Here is a 23,518-nt window from a genome sequence, read left to right on the forward strand (position 1 = left end):
GGGGAATCGTCGCCGAGATATCCCCTCCTAAGCTCACATTTTTCGGTTCCCTATCCAGGCTCGGCCCGTCGTCCCTTCATCTATGAAGAGGTGGGCTGGCTGCAGCTTGCAGATAACCAAGTCTAGCTCCGCTTCGACATGATCGCTGCGACAGCCTCCTTCTCCTTATTCAGAATCACCTTCATCCGGTCATCCTGCAACTTCTGCAGCCTATCCCTCAACTTATGCAGCGTATCACTCAATACCACACGCTCCGACCGCCACCGCTTGTGCAAATCCGCCCGCTTATGGGCCTCATCCCGAATCCGCACGCGCCAGTCCTGACATATATCCTTCGCCCGCTTCGCCAGCGCATCAGCACGCTCAGGCTCAACCGTCATGGTCAGCTCAAGCGGGTTGTCCTCGCTGCGCTGCGGCTGCTGGTTGAACTCGGGCGACCGCAGCACCGCGCTGATGATGGGCTTAACAGAGGCCTCCTCAAACGCCAGGATCGACCACCGCCGTCCCGCCCCGCCCCCCAGCGGCGCCACCGTCGCGACGTCCCGGAGCGGGAATGTCTGCGCACTCTTCTTGTCCGGCTGCACGGGGATCGCCCCGATGATGTCGCCTGTGAACCGCCCGCCCGTGCGCAGTTTCTTGAGGTCCTCTAGGAAGCGCGTGTCGGCGCGGTTGAAGGCTTCATTTAGGTCGGTGAAGTCGAAGGGGTCGATTTCGATCACGGGCTCGCTTCCTTCTGAGGGGTCGGCGCCGTCGGCTGCGAGGGCCGCGTCGGCGTCTTCTTCCTCGGGTTCTTCATTGCCCTTGCTGCCTTTTTTCCGCTTTTCGGCGTGGCTTTTTTTCTTTTGGTACGAGGCCGTGTAAGAAAACGGGCGGGATAATGGTGGGCGAATCCATTGGGTGTGACGGGCGACGGCGAGGGGTCGGTTGCCAAGGTGCTGTTGAATTAAAGGTGATAGAGGTCTGACGAGACTAGGTAAAAAAAACGGCGTTAGTTTTATTTTGACCTGCGGCTCACCTTCTTTCTCGCCCATTGGCGCCCCAAAATGTAAAAAAACAGAACAAACCTTGCCGGCGCGCAGCTGGCTGCACTGTTGCGTGCTATGCTGCTAGCTGCGCGCAATGGTTTCATAGTTTATCGCGAGGGAGGTATGACGTCCCATCCAATGTTCCCATGACGACCAAAATTGGGAATTGGGAAGCTTTCACGATTTGCTGGAATCCGACTAAAGTCAAACGGTCCAATCAGTGGACGTTGGCCGACCAGTACACCTCCCTTCACAGTCACCTGTAGTCCATTTCAGGCCAATTATTCTAAGCATGGCTGTGTGGCCCAGTGGTTAAGGCATCTGCTTTACAGGGATTACAGTATCGCAGAGGATCGCAGGTTCGAGCCCTGCCACGGTCATTATTTTGCTGTTAGAACAATGACCTTTTTGTACTGCTAGAGACGGCGTTGGACCGAGGTGGCTCGGGTAGGCAGGGAGTTTGATGCCTAATGGGTCGTGGACAGTGATGAGAAACGCCGATCATGTTTTGAAACGGTCGTCTGCTGTACTTCGCTAACACATGTCTTTCACAGCGGGAGAAGCAAAACAAACTGATGAGATATTGGTTAATTTGTTTGGCTCTGGCATATTCGCTAACTAGTTAAATGGACCTCCCGTTTCCCCTTCACTTGCCAGAATGCCCCCCTGCCTGCTTAGCCCCCCGTAACCCCCCCCTTGACCCAAACCGACTGGGAAAGATCACCGTCCCCTATTGTCACCGAATAAGTAGACATGCCGTTGTCCGCCCACTGCGGCTAGCCAGCGCTTGGAAAGGAATACCGAGACAAAACAACCCGTAGCAACCATGACGGGAGCTCAATGAATATGGCAACTGCTCCCATCAACAGAGTTCCTGACAACCCTCGTAGCCCTGTGTGCGCCAGCCTAGACATTAAAAAAGCATCACACCCTCGCGTGACCGGATTTGACACCCACAATTCCTCATATCTCCCTCCCCTCCAATCCCATAACAGCCATTTTTCCATAGTTCTGTTGACAGCTATAATTGTGTTTCAACATCGTTCGCGCGAACAACAAGTGGCTGAGTTTCCAGATTTGGCGCCTCCCAGCACAAGAATCCCGCGTCGCGTTTCTTTGTTGGGCATCCCATCCCACAGAGGAATACCATCCCACAGAGGAATACCATCCCACAGGGGCATAGCACCACAAGACGATTCAGACAGCACCGACAAGTTTTCGTCCTACCCCGTGAAGTCTGGAATTGCCCGTGGCAACACCTAATTGACCTGGTCTCCACAGATCAAACACTTGACGGGCTCAATCCAAGTCTTTTCACCGCCCACAATACCATCTCGCAAATCCCGGAACTCGATCGTTGGCGGGCCAATGTCCGTTGTTATCAGCTTCGCCTCAAACAGACCCTCCCAAGGCCGTGCGCCCTCGCCATTCGCCTCGGCGCCCTTCTTTCGTGGCCGTCCCGGCTTACGCCCTGGTCCCAAAGCCCCAGCGCTAGCCTTATTTTGTGTAGATGTGCCGGGTGTGTTTTCGGTTGCCGCCCGCTGTTGATCGGCAGTTCTCACAGGGAGAGAGTCTTCGGGGGCGGCGGGGGCATCCTCGTCGTCGGTCTGCCTAGCTTCGACGGTATCGGTCGCCCCGACGTGAACGGCGTCTGACGGCGCGGCTTCGGATTTGACGTCGATGGATTGCTCGGCCGAACCTTCGGCGCCAGTTTCAGAAGGGCTCAGTGGCCGTTTGCCCTCGTCCCCGTCTTCCTCCTTTTTCGGCGTTACTGCTGGTACGTGTGGCTTGTCGGTGCCCAGTCGTTTGTATGTGGCTCGGAGCCCGTCGTCGAGGACGCATTGTTCATGCATCCACTTCCGGCATGCGTCCGAGGTGCAACCTATTAACATCTTGTCGGGATTCCCAGGCGTATTGCAGCTACAAACGAGCTCGACAGACTGCAAAACAAGCGGTCAGTAGGAGCAATGATACTAAGGGTTCTGGAGTGGTCAATCGCGTACCGATAGCTCGTAAGTCCGGACATCAAATGCCTGCCTCCAGTACAGTGCATTCTGGATTTCCTCATCATTTTCTTCATACCACTGCTTCACTTGCGCCTGCGATGTGACGCTCACGACATTGATGATATCCACTGCGACCTTGTCAGTCCTAGAACACCGCTGTTTGGTTCGGGATTATATCTTACTGTGATTTGATGCGATCAACTCATTCAGGCCGTGATACGGCTGGCGGCCCTGGATTGTCTTCTTGCCGTCGTGTGTTCCTTGTGGGAGCTCGTCCGGCCAGTACATCCAGTACACTCGCGCGTAAACGTGGTGTTCGTCACTTGCGCGGATCTCCAGGATGCGGGCGACCCAGTCGTCGTCCGACTTCTTCCTAGGATGCATCGGTTCGTTGTTGTTGACCGCTTTTTGACGTTCGATACTGGAGTCATTGGCGACGTAGATAAAGCCTTCACTAAAGTACTTAATCCCATTGACTGCGCAACAAGGCAAGGTGTTTTGTTAGTCGGAGATGGGACGAGAGCTAGCGCAAAACAATAAGATGCGACGGATCGAACTTACGGACAAAACTATTATATCTCGTCATGTCGGTCCACCTCTTGAGTGGATCTACTTGATAATGGAGATCCATTGTTTCGTGTGTCTTGAACTTCCCGGAAGGCGCAAAGGGGGACATCTGCAAACTGTTGCGCTGGCCGGCCGAGTCCTCCTCATCGCCATTCTCTGTGCGCCTACGCTTTTTCTTCTTTTGGTCCCGGTCCCTCGACTCGACAATCTTGACTGAGAAGGGGCATTCAGCCCGGTTGTCCTCGGGCTCGGCCCTGGGCCTCTTACGCGCAGACGCCATCGCGGGAGAGTGTTGCGACAACCGCGCCTGGATGAATAACTGACAAGCGGACGGCTGGGGTCAATCGTCGTCGGAGTCGCAGGCGCCAAATTCAATGGACCAAGAATTGGAAATGAGCGCGCGATGTACAAATGCGCGGGTGTGTGGAAGCGCAGATGGGGTTTAGGGACGGTTCGTGGAGCTTCGTCAGCTCGCGAAGGAGGTACAGTACGGGTACCACTGCGGGCGCGTGTGTAGTCGCTGCGCTACTGCGGTGGCTGGGAAAACCCGCCGAAGGAAAGAGCTTTCGCCGTGCTGGTTAGCTGTGTCGCTGATTGCCCCGAAGCCGGACGGGGGGAACGAAAGTCGACGCAACCTTCGGGCGACGTCGTTGGTGAGGACAACACTGGCGTCAATGCGGTTGGCGGTTGGCGGTTTGGTCCAAATGAAGATGACAGCAAAATTTCCGACTCGCGTCTGCGACAACCGCCCCAGAAAAACAACTGCCCAGCCACCACGTGATCCTGGAGAGGGGAATGCAGGATGAACAGCCCGGATGGGAAAGTCGAGTGGCTGGGCCAGCTCAGGCCCAGAGGCCTTGGCGTCCGCCAAGACCTTCCCCGAACCGGGGTGTCACGGATGTTTCGCAGAGAGCCCTTCGCACTGTGACCAAAAAAAGCGGCAGATCAAGTCCCCGGATGTTCCACTTTTCTACAAAAGGGAAAGAAGACAAACAAGAATACATAGTAACTTACCTTACTACCTACACTAAATCAAGTCATCGGTGGCTTTTAAAAAAAAAGAGAGAGACAAAAAATAATAAATTAGGCCATCTCTGGTTTATAATCGTCAAAATCCTTCAAGATCCGATCGAATGTTGACAGATTGGATTCAAGCTATCTATTTTCTTTTGGCAACAGCGAGCTCATCACCTTTTTGTGACATCCCAAGCGGACAAACAACTACATTACCTATCACCCACTTTTTCACCGAGGCAATGTATTACCTACACCTCTGGAGCGCTCGGGACGAAACAGCTTGCACACGCTAACTAACTGGGGGCCGTTTGCAAATGTCAAGCGAATATTGGACCCTTGTTTACATTTACATGCCTGGATTTCATGACGAAGCTTCCTGTCAACGTAATTCTCTGTAATTACCCTACGGATTACCTCCCCATCCTAAAATGCCCAATAACAGTTCACAATCTGTGACTTCATGAAGTGAAAACAGTTATAGACAACGATACCACGATACAACGAACGCCGTCGCTATGCATCCCAAAGCCCAAAGTAAACCAAGTAAACGAAAACCCAATCAAGAACAACATCAACCCCAATCTCTCATGCCGCGCCCTTCAACGACCCGCCCGTCTCCATCAACGATCCGTCTCTTCGTCATAGGCATCCAAGATCGCCCTACTCTCCTCATCGCTATCCCTCTCCGCATTGCGCTGCCCAACTTTAAACCCCTCAATAACCTCCGCCAACTTCTCCCCCTCGCTCCGGCCCCTCTCCACATCAATCCACCAGATCAGCGGCGCAGGCAAACCAACCAAGGCCGCCAAAAACCAAAACGCGGGACGAATTTCTCCATACGCATCAATGATGGCACCGACAATCGCCGGGCCAAACACGCTGGACCCCTTGTCGGTGATAGCGTACAGGGCATAAAAGGCCGCCTCGGATCCGGGCGGGATCAGCTCGCCGTACAGCGAACGACAATATCCACTTAGGCCGCCGAGGACGAAGCCGTAAACGGCGGCAAGGGGATACATTTCCCAGGGCTGCTGAAGACCGAACACGCCCCAATTTTTCACGAACGGCAGGTAGCCTAACAGGCCGTAGATCGGAATGATCTCGAACAAAGCGATACAGGCTAAGATGGTGTGGTGGGCCTTTAGTTGAAAACGGCGTGAAATCCAAGACCATGAAAAGGCCCCAGTGATGCCGGCGGCTGTAGAGATGACGTTGATCATGCCCAGGGCCCAAGGCTCCATGTGCAGCTGGGTCTTGGCGAAAAGGATGGCGGTGGACGAAGTGGTAGCGATGGCGTCCGAAAGGAGGAACCAGCCACCGAGGAAGAGGATGATGTCAACGAGGCGGCGGGCGAGCTGGATGGTGCGGAAAAGAGATTTCCAGGCGTAGAGGGTGTATGATATGAAGGCGCGGATGCTGGTCTCGCGGGACGAGGCCGGGAGCGGCGGACCAGGCCGGGGACGCAACCACATCGCGGCCGGGATAGTAAAAACGGCCCACCAGGCGCCGATGACGAAGAGGACAACCCGCTGGGACCAGGTGGTGTTTTTCATCTGGATGAGGATGAAGATGGCCACGCACTGCAGGAACAGCCCGGCAATATACCCGATACCGATACCCTTGGCGGAAATTTGCGTGGACAGACTGAGTTCGTGAGAAGTCAAATCCTCCCGCGTCTTCACCCGCACCAACTCTGGCCCCTCCTCCAGCTCAGTTTCTCTGGACAACAATGCCGCGGTTGAGTCAATCATCCCTGGCTCGGCCTCAAAATCTGTGTCATCCTCGGCGACGATGGCGGCCTCGTGGTGGGTGAATTCGGGGTGATGACGGACGAGTAGCGGTAGAAACGAATTCAGGAGCACGAAGGATGCGCCGAACGACGTGTTGGAGATGATGGCAAGAAGCGCGCCGAATATGTAGAGGTTCTTAGCGACAAATATGTAGAGCATGACTGCTGCGCTGCCGATCCAGGCGAAGGCGAGTAGGAGCTTCTTGCGGTAGTTGCCGTGATCCGCTGCGCAGCTGATACTGACAACCAACAGGGCCTGTATCAAAACGCTTACGCTAAATGTGTACATGGCGAAGCTTGCCGTGTTAATCTCCAAGCCAAGGACGTAGACGACGCATTGTCCGCCGTCGTCCCCAATCCTCTCCGAGCTGGATCCGCATGGCGTTGTTCGGTCGGAGAGTAGCACGCCATTCTCCCTGGCCAAGCTTTCCAGAAGGATCGGTATGAAGGAACCTGCGCGCCGTTAGTGCTATGTTTAAAGGGGCAGTTGAAGCGAAAGTCGAGGGCAAAGATGATGCTCGGGAGCTGCAATTGAGTGCGTTGACATACCGATTCCTGTATCACCAAACTGTCAGCTTTTATGCCCAAACGCATTGTTCCACACCAGTCTTCAAAAGGCCAACTAACCGCAGATAACATAGACCTCAGCAGCAAAGGAATAGGCATACCAGCCGGCGAGCTCCTTGCGACTGGTAGGGCGGGTATCATCACCAGGATAACGAGGCGGTGGGCCAACACCAAAGGCGCTGCTCGCGGTTCCCGTTCCCGTTTCGGTCCCAAAGCTGGCGCTGCTACGCCTACTCTGGTTGCGACTCATGATGGCGGCAAAATCGTCGTCAGCGGCTAGCGAGCCGATGCTAGATCGCTCGTCGTCGGCTTCAAAGGACGAGGAATGTGACAGGAACGAGCGCTTGGACATCTGTGAGATCCGGGAAAAGAGGCTCGGACGCGGCGCGCCAGGCGGACGTCGCTCGTCACCCGAATCGTTCCAGGGCGCCATCGCGCCCAACAGTCCCCCCGAGCCCCAGGTGCAGGTGGCGCTAGTTAGCGGCAGGCACCCGCTGCAGCGGAGTGCAACCCCCAAGAGGCAGCGCACGGATCAGCCGACCACCCGGAACGTCACCGCTGCAGTTCCACCTGACAGGCCGTGCGCCTTCCAAACAAACCAAACGCTCCGCTTCCCGCTCCGCTCTTTCCAGGCTGACGGGAGCTTCACCAAGGGTTAAAATCCACTTCCCGGCTCTGGTCCGATCTTTCGGGGATGGAATTCTTGTGAAATCGCACTCGGACGACAGAACTCGCTATCGTGAAGTGGCCACGGACCAGTAGGTAAATTCGATGTGAATATGCCGGGAACCAGGGGGAGTTTTTCTTTCCGTTGCAGGTGGCGGCCGCGGCGGACTCATGCTCTCTTTCAGTGATTCGATTCTCTGGGCTGGATCGGGCAATTTTTGTTGGCTCCCACACTGGTGGTGAGGGTTGTCGACGCGAGGGATGTCCGGAGGATGTCCAGGTTCTAGCACACCACCACCCACCGAGACGGCGCCCGACGTCTTTTTAAAAGGGGGCAAGGGGCGGGGGGCCAAGGGATGGACTCACACACATGAACGATGAGCCACGGGGGGCCCCGATCGTGTTTCGGCAGACCTCCACCGGATGAACGGGGTTGGGTTGCTGCGAATGCGGATCTGGGGTCCAAATGTGGGTGTGTTGATCACGGGCCGCGCGATGGAGTGGATGCCGGTCACCTTCCCCGTACGAGATCTTTCGTCTGTGGCAAGATATCCTTCCCAGAAAACGGCTTTCCCCAAAAAGCCCGTACACTGGTGTGCTTGCCGCGCCAGCAGCGGCAACCACCATCACCACATGTTGAGGGCGAGGCAGTTGACACTAGTGTTGAGTATGATTGACAATCCCCCCCCCATGACAGTAACATTACAGCGCGAGCCTCTTACCATTCAAGGATAACCTGCCGAAACCGAACAACTCCTCACAACACCAAACAACTCCATGGAACGATCTCCACCCACCCAACTTCGCTGGCTTGATCCTCGCTTAGCCCAAGCACACATGCAATGCATCTGCATCCCATCCTTCTAGCTCGCGGCCAAAGATCGCGCACAAGGTGGCGATCTCAGCTGCACACTGCACGCCAGCTTGCCCATCGCAGACAGCAACAAATCCGGCACATCACTGTCGTTCCGAGGGACCCATCGTCAGGCGTTCTCCCCGGTTTTCTTGCGCGGCCGTGCCGCAGCCCGCCGATTACAGAGGGTTGCAGACGTGAACCCCAGCTCGAGCATCAACTCCTTCGTCCACTAGCCCGGAATCAGAAGAGCAAGCCCCAAACCGGATTTCTAAACTAGACCGGTCCAAACCAGGGGCAACTTCTCCCTATGAGAGTCTGAAAGAAACGACAAGGCCTCTGTTTCACTAGAGTAGTGTACGTTCGGGTTTAGAGCTACGCCGTGCTGTTATCCTCTTTCATCACCGGTTTGTGAGGAGATTTACACTAGTTAGTCGAGGATGACAAGAATCACGGTCCTTCCTTGACCTACGTTAGTGGCGTCCGGGCGATCTGTCCACCTGTCTCTCTCTGTCCCCCTTTCGGGTCTTTAAAAACACGTTTACGAGTCTCAGTTGGATGTTGAATTAAAGAAAATTGCGGGCTCGCCATTGGCGCCCGAGCCCGAGCCCTCTTCGTGTTTCTAGTGCCACCGGCATAGGGCGGCTGAAGAATGAAGATCAATGACGCGGGACAGGGGAAAAGCGGGAGAGCTCCTGTTGGGTCGCTCGAATGCCGGCTGCAACGACGGATTGAACTTGATAGCCTCTCAAATATCTCCGGTCGTGGAGTCCTTCAAAAGTGAAATAAACATAATAAAAGTAAAAAAAAAAACCAAAAGCTACTGGGTGAGAATTGAAACTCGATCACCACGGGCTGTCATTTCTGTCCGCGGATCGGTCGGTTCAATTAAGCATACGTCCCATAACGGAGTGGTATCAACAGACTGAAAAAAACACACAGAACCCCCTTCCCCCCACCAACCCAGGTCTTCACATTGACACAATCCCCCTCCGACCACACCACCGACGACGCCCTCACTAGGTAACGTTAAACACCAACTACTTCTTCCCAAACAACCCAAAAATCTTCTTCTTCAGCCTATCCGCCAACCCAACCGGCGCCTCGACGTGCCCGGCCTCGGGCTTGTGCGCGTGGTGCTCGTTGCCCGCCCCGCCGCGGCCCGTATGGTAGTCTGTCTCCGCGTCGTGGCTCGGCCGCACAGCCTCCTCCGGAACCAGGTCCTTGTCGAGCCGCGTGACTTGCTTGACGCCCGGGTCGGCGATGTTGGCGGCGCCTATTGATTTCAGGAGTTAATGGGTGTTTTTTTTTCTTTCCTTGTTTTTGGGGGTTGAGTGGTGCTTGGTTTAGGAAGGAACTTTTGAGATCATGAACTTGTGATGGTGTGGTGTTTTCAGCAGGACAGGGGGGGAGCAAGAAGAAGGCGATGCTTATCGCAGCGCAAGCCGCGGCTTGGCGTGCACCGGGAATTTTGTGGGGGACCTGGGAAGTGTGGTGGGCAATGTGACAGGGGCGGTTGCGTCGTGGGGAGATGGATGGATGCTGTGATATTTGTGCTCCCAGCCAGAAAAGTCCGTGGAGGGGGGCAATATTGGAGGTGAGGATTTGATATATGATATAGGTCGGCTGGATACCACAATCCATCCGTCGCCTATTTGAAGGTTCAAAACGGCAAGTTGGAAACTTGGTTCGTACCTCCGCGGCCTATGCTAAAGGCTCCGTCTCCATGGCTTCCCTCAGCCCCGACACGCACCACCTCTCCATCAACATATTTGGTGTCGTCGGGATTGATATTGCCGGCACCGCCGCGGCCGTGAGAAACTTCGGTAGTTGACGTCATTTTCTTGGTTCGGCGAAACACCAAATTGGCGTCCCTTTTCCGTTTAGTACGCTCGTCGGAGCTTTCAAATGTGATGTGAGTAACGTTGGTTTGAGACACGCCCAAAGGGAAAGTGGAGAGTGACGGGATTTGAGATGTCAAAGAAAAGACGGGCAAGCAGAATCGGTCAACGGCGAGCTCGGTGCGACTTATAGCCCCAGTCAAGCCACAAAATTGGAGTCAAGCCAGTCACGCAAGAAGGGTCTCCGCTTGGGCGCCTGATTGCTAGGTTTGTTTTCGATAAGTTAGACCATCGCGCATGGCAGCAAGAGCCTCTTCTCTGTTTCTGGTGGGCTTTTCCAGGATGGGAAACCTGGAAGGCTGGTTGATAACGGCACGCGAGATAACGATAAGGCAAGGCACGCCAAGGCTTGGGATGTGCAGGGACCAAGCACATGGGAATTATTCTTGCTGGAGTGATATTCTGGTATCCATGATATTCTCGAATGGCACTGGCTCCTGTCTTCCACGTGTAGAAGTCTCATGAAACTGTTCGATCCGGAAGATTAACCCTTCGTTAGCTAGTGAGGTTCTTCGAGACGATCCGAGATATTGTTGATTTGCGGGATCGCCCCACGTCCCTCAAGCACCACAGTTTGATGAGAAATCTGCGGCCTACTTTCTTCGACAACCATGGGTTTCGATAAATCATGGTTTGACTTGGATTACTACATATGTAGCCGTACGACTCCTCAACAGCCATCTTAACTTCCAACGGCTCGGTTCTTGAGGGGGACGTTTCTCATCAATCTCGCAAGCGCTCCCGACTTACATGCAACTATCCGATGATACCTGCAGGTCTTGAAGCCCCCACTCCCGACCCCTCTCGACCACTCAGCAGCACCAGACAAACGCGATTACGTACCGGATTTGCAAACAGGTATGTACATGTACCGATATGGGTATTGGCTTCCTTTGGGACAACCCAGTGCAAGCCGCAAACCATGTGCTCCTGTTCATCACAGGGACGTCCACATGGGAGCATGCTTGAAGGAGAGCAACGATCGCTGCTGAATGACGTACTTCTGAAACCCACCACACATCCGTCACTGATTGACAGGGGCAGTGCCGAGAAGCAACACTTTTTGGCCGCCAACTCGTCGCAAAGAGTTTACATGTCTGGAATTAGAATTACTGATATAACTCCGTAGAATTCCCAGTTGTTCGTTTATTGGCTGTGACCAGTTTTATCTTCATTTAGTTACACTTGAAAATAGATTTGAATCCCTCTCAAATATCCGTAGAGTTGTCAAATAGAGTTGTTTGGCAACTTCAGTCACATTTAATGATGCGACAGCTAAGCATCTCGAAACACGAGATCTCGACTTCCTTAACGGCCCAAGGAGTGTGTTGATTCTAGGCCAGTAACACTTTTACCCTAACTCCTACCATGAGTTCCCAAGTCCCGTCTCGCTAACACATCTTCGTTAGGACTAGATACTTGAGCTTGCTTAGGTACTTGCCCAAGGCGGCAGTGTGATAGCAACACCCGCTTTCATCCCAACATCATGTATAAATGTTTATAGGCCAAACAAGCTAATCCTCGCACCGTACTCATACTATGAAGCCTTTTATATCCCCTCAAAACAACCTACCCCTTCCAACACCGGGCCCCGAGTTGAATAAGTGGTGCGGTGGTTAACCGCAAGAGCTTCTTCTGGAAGCAAGAGATGTGGATCGTGCGCAAGTCGGGCTACGACTTGCGCAGAGAACTGATAACTTCAACAGGCGCTCTGTCAATCATGGGTACTGGAATTATGATATATGATCGCTGTATCCAGTGTCACCCACAAGACGTTGTCTACATCCAAGTAAATCTGGCATATGGAAGCCGGCATAGATAAGCACTCAGAGCTTAGCATCCCTAGCCGGACCAAACTCGACTTTGTTCGTGCAAGTCCCGACGTTCTCCAACTCCACCTCGACCACATCTCCGTCTTTCAGCCAGACCTGCGGGTTTCTTCCCATTCCGACGCCTTGGGGACTAGAAAAACGCAAAATGAGTTAGCAACGGCCCCACCGTCAAGCTTTAGGCAAAGTAGTCAAAACGGAAAGAAGATACTCACGTTCCCGTGAAGATGACATCCCCCGGCAACAGCGTCGTGCCCTGGCTCAAAAACGCAATCGTCTTGGCCACACTAAAGATCATATCCGCCGTCGTGCTCTCCTGCACCGTCTGCCCATTGACCCGCGTGCGAATGCCCAGCTTCTGCGGGTCTCCAACCAGCTCGCGCGAGACCAGCCCCGGACCGAACGGTGCCCAGCCGTCGAACCCTTTGCCGAGTGACCACTGCCCGCCGCCGAGCTTGAGCTGCCAGTCGCGGTGCGATACGTCGTTGCCGACGGCGTAGCCGAGCACGTAGTCGAGGGCACGCGACTCGAGCACGTCGGAGCAGTGCTTGCCGATCACGGCGACGAGCTCGCACTCGTAGTCTAGGCCGGTGTGCTGCTGGGCCATCGGGTGAACGGGAATCGGGTCCGTGGGCCCACTGAGGGAGGTGGCGGGTTTGTACTGCGTAGTGATGTTAGACGGGCCATTTGAATGTATCTGTTGCGGTGAGGGGGGAAAGACCTACGAATACCACGGGGTAATGGGGAATGGCCATTTTGGACTATTTCTGATCAGTACTGCCCCTGATTAAGACTTTCCAGAGCCTGAAGTCATGAACACAAAAATGATTAAACGTTACACACTTCTTTCGCATGGGCTGCGTAGTTCAGACCCAGGCACCGCACCGTCTTGACATCTTCCGGAGCCAAGGGGGCCAAAAGCGTCCGGATGTCAATGACCTGGTCGGTGACGTGGTGCCGGCCAAAAATATCTCCTTCAACCAGACGGGCCTGGCGAGCCTTGCTAATATCGGTCACGCCGCGGGGCAAGATGGCATCGCCATAGTAAGTGCGGCCGTCCCGGGCGAGGAAGCGGACGAGGCGCTGGGTACGAGTTAGCTTGTCTCAACAGCGCCTGTGACTTCTCGGGGAGAAAAGGGCTCAATAACGACTCACGGTAAAGGTCGTCATGATGAAGGTTATTGGGGTTTAAATTCAGTTGACACAGCTGTAAGGGAGACTTAGGACTGGCAATTGTAGTGAATCTGGTAATTTACTTTGGATAGGTGAGGTTCAGCCGATGGCGGAGATATCTCGCGGTTAACGGAAATGTATTAACGAGCGATGACTGATGCCCCTGTCACCTCTGTGGAGAACTCAATCCCCGCGCTCGCGCCCGCCCGCCCGTCCGTGAAGCTCCCGGCATTGACCAAACGGAATCCATGGGCGAGACAAGCTTCCGGGTTAATTATTCCACCAGCCATTGTCTTTAGCGCTGTGTTGCATTACCGAGATCCGTGCTCCGAGACGGGGGCCGTGTGGTTCGGCGGCGGACCCCGAGCCGGCCCGGACACCCCTGTCCTTTCGGGCTATGACGTGCCGAGGCAAGAGTGAGAGCCGTTTTTTTTCCTCCTAACAAGTTCAATTTTCCAGATTGCCTTGGATCAACAACATTGAGTGCTCGTGATAACGCTTCCACGACCAACAAAATGCGTCTATCGGGTCTTCAGAAGGAGGTTCTCTCCCTGTACCGGCAATGTCTCCGTGAATGCCGCAAAAAACCCTCAACACGGCGTGATCATTTCCAGGTGTTTGCGAGGTAAACAAACAGTTACCCCTATCAATGGTCAAGCAACTGACAACCGCAATAGGCAAGAGTTTGAAAAGAACGTCAAGATTGACAAGCGGGATTTCAGCGCTATCGAATTCTTGTTGCGAAAGGGGCGACGACAGCTCGAGATCTACTCATCTCCGGGAGTCAAGGACATCAAATAAGTAACCACGATGTGCTCCTTCCGATATGGGCTATCCTGCAGGTAGCCGCCACTAGTACCTCGTGCACTTTCATATCATGTAGCACAGAGCCAATCCCGGAGCGGACACCTGCACTTTCCTTCACCGGACCTAGATGTTGTGGAAGGTGCTATTCAGCTCCACCTTGCCAGGAGCCAAGGTCGACCCTCCCCCCCGGCAGTCTGGCTTCCCTGAACTCATCACGGCAGGTGACCCTTCCCCTTGACTCTGAGGTTGGCCGATTCATGCCAGGCCCGGATAGGATTCGATCCGACCAGTATTGGTGAATACTTGGTGTTGCACATTCGACGGTCCCAACCTGATCTCTTGGGCCGCGTCTAGGTCTGCTCCATCGTCCCTTCCCCGTCCAGCCTCAATTAGAGCACCATGGCGCTACGGACAGCCTCCGTGGCCACACTTGGCTTTGGACGCTGATTTTCATCCTATACGTCTTACATGGCCGTCGGCTACCTGCGCAACACGAACAAGAAGCGCTCAAGTTTCTTAACAGCACTCCATCCGCAACCGCAGCAACATGCCTACTCTCGGGCCATTGATACCCATGTCGAAGAGGTCAAGGTGGAGCACTACCCCCTCAGAACTTAATACCACCCCTCCCACTGTTTCTCGACGGACAACTTCACGGCCAAGCAACAGCTGGCGAGGCTGTTTTGGCTCTCGAGGCGCCGATTGCTTCCCAATGAGCAGGCGCGCAGATCCACAAATACAGTCCGATAAAACAAGCAATACGGCACGCAGGGAGCCTATATCCAGCCCACCGCTCCGTGCTCGACTCCCAAGCGCCACAATGGACGATTCTTCGCGGACAAATGTTCTAGTCGACCAAACCTTGCTTGCGCCCAGCGCCGCGCGCCCAGTGGTTCCGCCAGCCCAACCCAGCAAGGAGATTCGCGATCAGAGCGGACAGCCCTCCTCTAGCCCGAACTCCGGTCAACCATCACTTGGGAGTGTGCGCTATTCGGTGTTTCCTCAACTGCGGCCGTGCCAAACACCCTCAGCCCCTGGGGTGCGGGCAGTTCGTAGCTTAGAAACCCTTGAAAGGTGCCGCGGGGGACGACCAAATGGTGTTCCCATTCTTCAATTTACATCGAAAACCTTGGCCCAGGGCCAGTCGGCAGATCCACCGCTGAAAACACCCCCGGCATCTGTTAGCCTGGAAACATCTGGAAACCGCACGACCTCGCCGAGCGAGGGCCTTGTATGCCTGCCGGGCGACTCACCGTCTCAAAAGCGAGTTCTTTTGGAGAGTGATATTGATGCCGGTATCGATATCCCTAGCACGATCTGTGACGGTCGCCCACCGGTCGCTGGTAGTGATACCGCCCCAAATGATGAACAACCGCTCTCGCCACGGCGTCTCCAAGAGTCATCATCTTCCACTATCACTAAAGAGCGCTCTACACAGTCACTCTCTACACAGACCGAAGCTGCTCATGTTCCGGAACAACATGCCACCGGCATACGCCCTTCACCAGCGTTCTGGCCGGCCAAACCGCTGCCGGCTTCTCCAAGACTGTCGCGGACCTCAAGCCAGGACCAGGCGCAGGACAGTGCTGTGTTATGTACGGAATGCCGCGATGAGAATCAGGCACCTGGTGATGGCAAAGAAGGGGCTATCAAGGGGATCATTCTTGATTCCCGAGATTCGTTGCTTGAGTTAAAGAAGGAAAAGGTTCTGGAAGCTCTGCCCGTTTCCCCAAAGAAGCTTTACAATCCTGCGCCACGAGTCTATCCACATGACATTCGCGAGGACGGCGGACCGTTCCCGGAAGATGTCGGACCACAAGACGGCGGACCGTACACCCAGCAACCCGATGATACCTCCAACGCCCTGATGCCCAAACCAAGTACAACTTTAGAGCACACGACAAACAGATCAACTGTCAGCGGCATTCTTTCTACGCCGAGAACCGTGGGGAATATTCCCCTCGGAAACGAACCGAGCAAAGTTGGCCTCAAGAACAAAAAGCCGGGAGCGGTGGGATTTCTGTCTCCTTCCCAGCGGTTGCACCGGGCATCAATGATGAGAAGGGACAGGATTGCTGAAACTGAGCGGCGAAGTCAAGGAAGTACCGATTCGACAACGAGATCGATTATGACGCCGAGCCCCCAAGTTCCTAGTGTCAAATCTATAGAGGAAGGCAGCTGGAATGCGGCAGAGCTTCACGACATGAAATCTGAGATAGGGTCGCTTGGTGAGGATGAGGATATCAACGACCGAGACGTTCTCAGAGGGCTCATGATCATTTGTGCGGCCTCGGCAGACGCAGAATTCGACGCTTTGGTTCGAAGCAAGACCGGGTTGCGCTCGCGCCGATTCCTTGCCGACTTGCAGAGTTTTGAGGGGCTGAATGGGATTCAATAATGAGGTTATGATGGGTACCTATTAGGGATACTGAGTGATGTTATAAGAACAACCATTTGTAATTGTTCCTCCCGATTAGGTAGTGTATTCCGACCGGCAGTTGAGCAGCATCTTTGATACAAAGCTTTCCCCATCCCAGCTGGACTGAACAGCGCCCAACGGACTGAAAGCCAACAGCATCATAAAGATCTTCTGGTTAGCCATCTTGCGGCGTCGGCACGGTCTCGTATGAAGCCAGGCGTTGTCACCAACAAACCAACCTCCAAGAACTCATCAACATGCAGAGACGAACGACTGTCCAGCTCGTCTCTTAATCTCACTCCGTGGTAAAAGCAGACCCATTACCACCCGATACAATCCGCTGCTTCTCCTGTGTGTTTTCTTCGCCTTCTCGGGCCGGTTATGACGCATGCATGTCATCTCTCATAATGTTGACGTTGATATCCCCAGATGGCGCCTCTTCTCCTCTGTTCGATGTGTGAAGCAAGAATTGGCGCGCATAGCCGATCTACTGTATACCCACGACGTAAAGTGAGGGAAAAACACACACATACATCAGAACCGAATGGTTCCGGAATTTCCGACTCGGGTTGTATGTACAACACCCCGGTTGCGCTGCCGTTGGTGTCTTGGCCCTAACGTTCCTTGGGACTGTACCTTTCTTTCAGTGTTCTGTGCCTGACTGGGAAGCACCCGTGGCCACGATGATGCCTTTTCTTTCCCCGCCTGCCCGTCAGCCGAAACACCGGGCCGATTTTGACGGTACGGAGATTAAAACTACGACGGTTTTGTTTGGTTTCCTTTTTTCCTGCTCATGCGATGCAGTTGGGCTGATGTTGTATTTGTGTTTGTATAGGTACTAGAGGGGACTTACGGGAAGCCCACAACGCGGCTGGAAGCGAGCGAGCGGGTACGGCGAGTTTCTCGGAATAATGTATATTGTTTTGTTGGCGTCTAGGCTTCCCGTCTGGCTGCGCTTGCAGATGTGGGACGGACGGACTGCATACTGGGCCGGTTGAGCACGTCAAAGTAATGAAGGAGAAAAAGACGCAGTTCCATCTACACTAGAACGGTATCTCAGATAGAGATTGGATATCCTGTGAGACTTTTCTTTTTACTGATCAGTAAGAAGAGTGACGGATAGGATAGGAAGCCGCGTGGAAATCGGGACAGCGGGACCTGAACTCGGTATTACTGTGGATCTGCTTTTTCTCCCGCGCCCGATTTGTGTTGTGGTGTGGTGTGGTGTGGTGAGTTGTGTGGTGTGTGGTATGGATGCAGGAGGGTTGCAGGATTACGACTCTTGCGTGTGGTGTCAATGTATGTCCTCGATGGACTGGACTGGACTGGGTTGGACTGGACGTGTGGGTGGGTGTGTTCTGGCTCTGGTTGACTCGGGTTGGTCGCACGGGAGAGAGCAGAAGGAGGGTTGGTTGATGGTGGTTGATGGTGAGTGGTTACCGCCGTGGTTGTGGTACATGTACGTATGCAAGGTCAAACGGTGGGAAATCACTTATTTGTCCTCTCTCTTACCAAGTCCCTCCCTACTCGTTGGGACGATGAGGCCAGTTAGGTATCCAGATGTCCCGGGAGGATTTCAATGTTCGGTGAAGTGGAAAGCGGGGGAAAGCAAACATTGGGGATGACCTGTCCGTCGATTTGTGGTGAGGGGAAAGAAGAAGCGATGGGTTGTTCCGTGGAGTTGGTCTCGATACGACGGCCCATAGTCTCGCCTGAACAATGTCCAGATGGTAGTGTACGGAGTATGTGGACTCTCCAACATTGCTTTTCTCATCCACATCTTCAAGACCTTCAAGTCAGGAAACCCAGCAGCAAGGATCAGGCCGTTTCACGAATCTGATAATCCAGCGCGCTGTTCCTCTTTTGGGTTGTATTTTTGCCTTGGGTGCGTGTAAATGGGCCGGGCCAAGCGGCAGGGCGGAGACCCGTGGTATTTTGCCGCTGGAAGAATGGAAGGCCGTTGTGTGGTGGACTCCTCCACGCTTCTCCTCATCCACTTCTTGAATAGGGCGATCACTGCCTGGCTCTTGGATACAGAGAGAGTGGGAATCGCCGGCCGGGATTACTCTGGTAAGAGTGTCAATCCGGTCTGTTTTTAGCAATGGGGGGCGTGAGGGGAGACTAGCAACTGTTTCGCGAGGGATTCTCTCGTGGATCAATGGAGTTGCGGGGGGTAGTATTCTCGTGGCCACAGGCCTCCACAGACCCGCCTTCGTTGATTCCACATACGCTCAGTTTCGGACGCAGACGCTAGTTTCTAGCTACGGCCACGCTCGTCTCATGAGTTGGCCGTCTTGTAGTAACAGACTGAATGTGAATGTCCACAACACCCATCGTCCACAGTAGCAAGGAAAGCCCTAAGTCTCGACCCCGCCGACGGTCCCGAAAGTTCGCAAATCAATATACTTCCCGCCCCCAAGACCAATAAATTCATTGGTGCCACTATGGCGGAGATATTTGTACCTGACTATTGGTGTCCCCAACAGTTCCGATACCCAGGAACTGCGTGCTTTTCGGCGTGTCACGTAATATACGGGGAGCCGGGAAAGAAAGGCGGCTCGTCTAGACGGCTACGTGAAACGAGGGGGCGCTCGCTTTGCCGTGATATCGAGCCGGTGTACCTACCTGTGTACCACAGTGGTTTGACTGTCGTCTCTCTTCGGCCCGTTGTAACTAAATTGCTGGAAACAACAGGACAGTGTGTTTCGTGCGCGGGACAGATCAGCGCTACTTTGTTTCTTCGAGAACGTTTCCACAAGTGGACTTCGTGCTGGAGAAAACTTGTCAGTGCTTCTGATGATCAGGGGGCTCGTCCACCCTAGTTCTTCTTCACTCCGTGTCCTAGTGTAGTGTAGTATGTAGGCCTAACCCCCAAACCTCGCTTCCACCCCCAGCGAACAACCCCTACGTACTTCCCCAACGATGGAAGACAACGAGCCGGCGACGGCGACAACAACGCCGACGATCCAAACCATAAACGATCCTCACCCGGAACACGGCGTGTCCGTGGACCGTGGCCGTGGCATTTCCTTGGCCTTGGCACACATCCGGTCGGTCGCCGCGTGTGCCTATCCCATGTTCGAAACACGGCTTCCAGTGTTCCACGCAGCGTTCGGTTGCAATGGGATGGACGGGAGAAAGGAAAGTGCTGGGGTGTCCACGTCTATGGATGGGGGGCGGACGGGGGGACAAAGATGGGGAGAAGATGGGTTGGTGGATTGGTGGATTGTCCCGGTCTTGGGAGGACGCGGGAAGAAAGTTGAAAGTCTGGGACGGGGTGGGTCAAGGTTTCTTTATCCAGGATTGTGATTTGGGGGATGAGGCGGGGGACAAAATGAAGGATAACGTGAAAGATGAACTAATAGAGAAAAAAGGGTCTAAAATCAATAACTAATACCTCCTCGTAGTGTACTCCGTAGTGTAGTCTATTCTCCGCAGCAGTATTATCCATACCCACAAGTCTAGTATCTCGAACCGAGTTCGCTTCGCTCCCCCCTTTCTCGTCCAGCGCACGCAGCGCATCCAGTCTACCGCGAAGTCCTAACCGTTTTCGGGACGGGGGTAACAGTCAAGATACTTCCGTACCTCCAACAGCAACACAACACGCTCATCGCAACCCCAGCGGATTCGTCCCCCTCTCCCAACCCGAAAAGGAAATTGACAAACGTGATCGCGAAAAAGACCGAAAAGAAGAAAAAAAGAGAGAAAAAGAAAAACCTCAAGCAACGAGGTCCTTAGTGGGTAGGTGGCTTGGTGTGTGAAGGGTTTTCGTCTTGTCTCAAACTTTAAAAGCCGAAGGCAGCGAGCTAGCTGGGTGGATTCGGGCGGGCGTTCCGAAACCGAAAGAGAGAAGAGACAGAGCTCGAGAGATACCCCAAACGAACACGAAATGCCCGCTCGCCGAGCGTCGCAGAAGAAAATTGAGAAGGCAAAGGATAGACATCCCATCTGTGTCACCCACTTGGAGACGAAATCAATGACAACCTAGAACTACGGATACGTCCGCACTCTTCATTCGATTCGATCCATTTTTTTCATTCATCATGCTTGGTCGGGTGGGTGATTTTACCCGTGGCTCTCCCAGGGCGCATTGACATCTACAATCTGCCAAGGAAATCTGCCAAGGAAAAGAACCTTAGAAGAAGAGAGGAAAGAAAAAAAAAAAAGACGGGAGGAATTAACCAGGATCTCTTCGAATCCTCACACCACGACATGTTCCCCCCAGAAAACAAGTCAATGGAAACCAGAAACAAAAGAAGAAGCACTGAAAAAAAAACAACTAAAATCCAAACTAAAAACTACGGGATTCAGCGTGATGAGAAAATAGTGTACCGTTACCTACACTAGTACTAAAAAGTACTGCAATCCCAACCACTGCGTCCCACTGCGTCCAAAATGTCCAGGGTACACCGTAAGTGGGGGTGCATGCGAGGGTGGAGTAAGCCAGCGTAGCGCCAGTGACACGGGAAAGCCGAGGAGGGAAGGACACTCAAGGAACAAGGTCGGAAGGGAAAACCGAAGGTTTCACACCCCGGGTGTCAGCTTGCCAGGGTGGACGACGGGGCAGGATGGGAACAGACTGGGCGAAAGGAAGACAGGGAAGGGGGCAATTTTCAATCACTGGGTTCTTTTTGAGGGCGATGATGATGATGGAGAAGAGAACAGAGTCCAAGAGAGAGATGTCTTTCTATCTTTTGGATGTAACTAAAAAAATCATATACTGGATTAAACCAAAACCAAACCACCACAAGGCCAGGAGGGAGTAGTCGCACGTAGGGTATCATCTTGCGAGCTTCCCCCCTCCTGCCCGATACAGCCCCCCATACCCCAGAAACACACACCACCGAACCACCCAGACCGACACACACCTCTGAGAAGGAGTTATAATATACTAACATTTTATAAAAACACAAACAAACAACGAAGACGAAAAGCCCCGAGCATGCTGGTAAAGCTGCTTAGACGGACTTCTCCTCGTTGATGTGAGTCTCCTTCTCGACCTGGTGGATGTCGACGTGGGCGACAGCGGCCTCCTCGCCGTCGATGATCTTGGCAAGCTCCTCGAGGGTGGGGCCCTTGGTCTCGATGTACATCTTCCACACGAAGCTGAGTTCGAGGAAGATCCAGCACTGTAGAATCCATTGTTAGCATGCGCGTTTTTCGAAACAAAAATTTCAGGCAGTTATTAGATAAACGTACGGTGTAGATGAGGTACAGCTTCCAGGTGTGGCCGGTGAAGTAGTCGAAGGCCAAGGGGTTGGCGTAGGTGTTGAGGGTCAGGGCAGCCTGGACGGTCAAGTTCATGATCATGAGACCCTTGGCACGGAGCTTGTACGGCAGGATTTCGATGGCGTAGCCAACGAGGAGACCGGACCAGGCGGTGGAGTAGAAGATACCGAACACCCAGATGAAGAAGATCATGGCGTAGTTGGCACCGGCGGAGCCGTGCTCATCGTACAGGCCGGAGGTCAGAGTCCAGAAGATGAAGGTGCAGAACATGCCGGTGGTCGAGGCCAGGAAGGTCGGGCGACGGCCGACCTTGTCGACGAGCAGGGCCATGGAGACGGAGACCACGAGGGCCAGGCAGGTTTGGCCGGCGGAGAGACCGAGCTTCTGGGTCGAGCCCTTGATGCCGGCGCTGTCGTACAGGGCGCTCGAGTAGTTGGAGATAATGGCGTTACCGGACCACTGCGAGAAGATACCGAGCGAAATGAGGACGGCGAACCGGTAACGGTTGCCCTTGGTGCGGAAGAAGTCGAGGTAGCTGCTGGACTTGGAGGCCTCGAACTCAAGGCGGATGGTCTCCTTGATCTCGCGGTACTCGAACTGGACGGTCGGGTGGTTGACGTCGCCGTTGGCGTGGTAGCGCGCGAGGATCTCGAGGGCACGGTCGTGCTTGTCCTTGGCCATCAAGAAACGGGGCGACTCAGGCACCCAGTAGACGAAGAGGAGCTGGACCACGGAGGGGATGGCCTGGAGCAGGGCGGGGATACGCCATGACCAGTCGGTCGGGATGTAGTCAGTGCCGAAGGAGATCCACGCCACGATCAGGGCACCGACGTTCCACAGGCAGTTGTAGATGGTCGTGAGACGGCCACGGTGCTGGGGGTGGGCAATCTCGGTGAGAAGCATGGGCGAGCAGATCTGCGCGAACGAGTTGCCGAAACCGAGGAGGAAACGGCCACCCATGAAGGTGCCCAGGTTCTGGCACGCCGCCTGGAGGACAGCACCGACGACCATCAGGACACAGCCAGCAGCGATGGGCCACTTGCGGCCAAAGCGATCGGCGAAGAAGGGACTGCAATTGGTCGTACAGAGTCAGTTTCTCTCACTCTTGTCCCTTTATCCCAACTATGGGGAGTATGTGGATTTCAAGGCACATACACGAAGGGGATGGACACCAAGCTACCAATCTGGTACAGGGCACCAAGGAGACCAAGAGTCGAGCCCTTGGGGGTGCCGAAGTAGTGGTTCCAGGTGTCGAAGTTCTGGACGGAACCGAAGAACATGCTGTAAATGCCATTGTCAGTAAAACCCGTTGTGGTTGTTCCTCGTTGGCTCTTGCTGTTCCCACAGCTCGCCCTCCACATCCTCATTCGTCGTAACTCACCCATCGTAACCGGTGGTCGCGGAAGCAACGCAAAGCACGAAGGCGTAGAAGTAAAGCTTCCGGAGACCGGGGTCCTTGGTCCATTGGACCCTTTCGAACTCGGGCGCCTCCTCCTGAGCGGCCGCAGTCGCCTCAGCGCTGGGCTTCTTCTTGTTGAACAGGCCCATGTTGGCGAGCCGTGTGGTTGTGTGTGGTGCCGGGTGGTCGTCGCCTGTCTCGTGAGACGTGGGCTTGTCGTGTCGGGTAGGGGGTGGTTGTCGAAGAAGTTGACCCGTCTGTCTTGGGACCC

The 23,518-nt window shown here is 54.2% G+C and overlaps 8 protein-coding genes and 1 non-coding gene across 9 annotated transcripts; 3 read left to right on the forward strand and 6 right to left on the reverse strand.

Moving 5' to 3' along the window:
• Window positions 1-122: 122 nt before the first annotated feature.
• Window positions 123-1,129, reverse strand: C8A04DRAFT_32180 (ribosome recycling factor-domain-containing protein; the record flags this gene model as incomplete). The annotated part of the gene is made up of 2 exons (XM_062782003.1): window positions 123-969; window positions 1,065-1,129. 2 exons carry the CDS (start codon window positions 1,127-1,129, stop codon window positions 123-125), a joined length of 912 nt encoding a protein of 303 aa, XP_062633671.1.
• A 190-nt stretch (window positions 1,130-1,319) lies between these two features.
• C8A04DRAFT_t133 lies at window positions 1,320-1,405 on the forward strand. The gene has a single exon. It is a non-coding gene; the product is annotated as a tRNA-Val (tRNA).
• An 879-nt stretch (window positions 1,406-2,284) lies between these two features.
• Window positions 2,285-3,878, reverse strand: C8A04DRAFT_32181 (uncharacterized protein; the record flags this gene model as incomplete). The annotated part of the gene is made up of 4 exons (XM_062782004.1): window positions 2,285-2,965; window positions 3,029-3,159; window positions 3,214-3,507; window positions 3,593-3,878. 4 exons carry the CDS (start codon window positions 3,876-3,878, stop codon window positions 2,285-2,287), a joined length of 1,392 nt encoding a protein of 463 aa, XP_062633672.1.
• Window positions 3,879-5,235: 1,357 nt separating this feature from the next.
• C8A04DRAFT_32182 (autophagy-related protein 22) lies at window positions 5,236-7,404 on the reverse strand (the record flags this gene model as incomplete). Its single annotated transcript, XM_062782005.1, has 3 exons — window positions 5,236-6,857; window positions 6,954-6,959; window positions 7,032-7,404. 3 exons carry the CDS (start codon window positions 7,402-7,404, stop codon window positions 5,236-5,238), a joined length of 2,001 nt encoding a protein of 666 aa, XP_062633673.1.
• A 2,126-nt stretch (window positions 7,405-9,530) lies between these two features.
• Window positions 9,531-10,330, reverse strand: C8A04DRAFT_32183 (uncharacterized protein; the record flags this gene model as incomplete). Its single annotated transcript, XM_062782006.1, has 2 exons — window positions 9,531-9,766; window positions 10,186-10,330. The coding sequence occupies 2 exons, from the start codon at window positions 10,328-10,330 to the stop codon at window positions 9,531-9,533; spliced, it is 381 nt and encodes a 126-aa protein (XP_062633674.1).
• Window positions 10,331-12,217: 1,887 nt separating this feature from the next.
• C8A04DRAFT_32184 (Fumarylacetoacetase-like protein) lies at window positions 12,218-13,390 on the reverse strand (the record flags this gene model as incomplete). The annotated part of the gene is made up of 5 exons (XM_062782007.1): window positions 12,218-12,353; window positions 12,436-12,881; window positions 12,946-12,981; window positions 13,064-13,303; window positions 13,376-13,390. The coding sequence occupies 5 exons, from the start codon at window positions 13,388-13,390 to the stop codon at window positions 12,218-12,220; spliced, it is 873 nt and encodes a 290-aa protein (XP_062633675.1).
• Window positions 13,391-13,908: 518 nt separating this feature from the next.
• On the forward strand, window positions 13,909-14,194 carry C8A04DRAFT_40022 (complex 1 protein-domain-containing protein; the record flags this gene model as incomplete). The annotated part of the gene is made up of 2 exons (XM_062784796.1): window positions 13,909-14,018; window positions 14,071-14,194. 2 exons carry the CDS (start codon window positions 13,909-13,911, stop codon window positions 14,192-14,194), a joined length of 234 nt encoding a protein of 77 aa, XP_062633676.1.
• An 826-nt stretch (window positions 14,195-15,020) lies between these two features.
• Window positions 15,021-16,598, forward strand: C8A04DRAFT_32186 (uncharacterized protein; the record flags this gene model as incomplete). The annotated part of the gene is made up of 2 exons (XM_062782008.1): window positions 15,021-15,248; window positions 15,339-16,598. The coding sequence occupies 2 exons, from the start codon at window positions 15,021-15,023 to the stop codon at window positions 16,596-16,598; spliced, it is 1,488 nt and encodes a 495-aa protein (XP_062633677.1).
• Window positions 16,599-21,577: 4,979 nt separating this feature from the next.
• Window positions 21,578-23,396, reverse strand: C8A04DRAFT_40023 (general substrate transporter; the record flags this gene model as incomplete). The annotated part of the gene is made up of 4 exons (XM_062784797.1): window positions 21,578-21,748; window positions 21,819-22,917; window positions 23,004-23,129; window positions 23,230-23,396. 4 exons carry the CDS (start codon window positions 23,394-23,396, stop codon window positions 21,578-21,580), a joined length of 1,563 nt encoding a protein of 520 aa, XP_062633678.1.
• Between the last annotated feature and the right edge of the window lie 122 nt (window positions 23,397-23,518).

Source organism: Dichotomopilus funicola (genome assembly GCF_033296635.1).
Source record: "Dichotomopilus funicola strain CBS 141.50 unplaced genomic scaffold C8A04scaffold_82, whole genome shotgun sequence".
NCBI lineage: Eukaryota > Fungi > Ascomycota > Sordariomycetes > Sordariales > Chaetomiaceae > Dichotomopilus > Dichotomopilus funicola.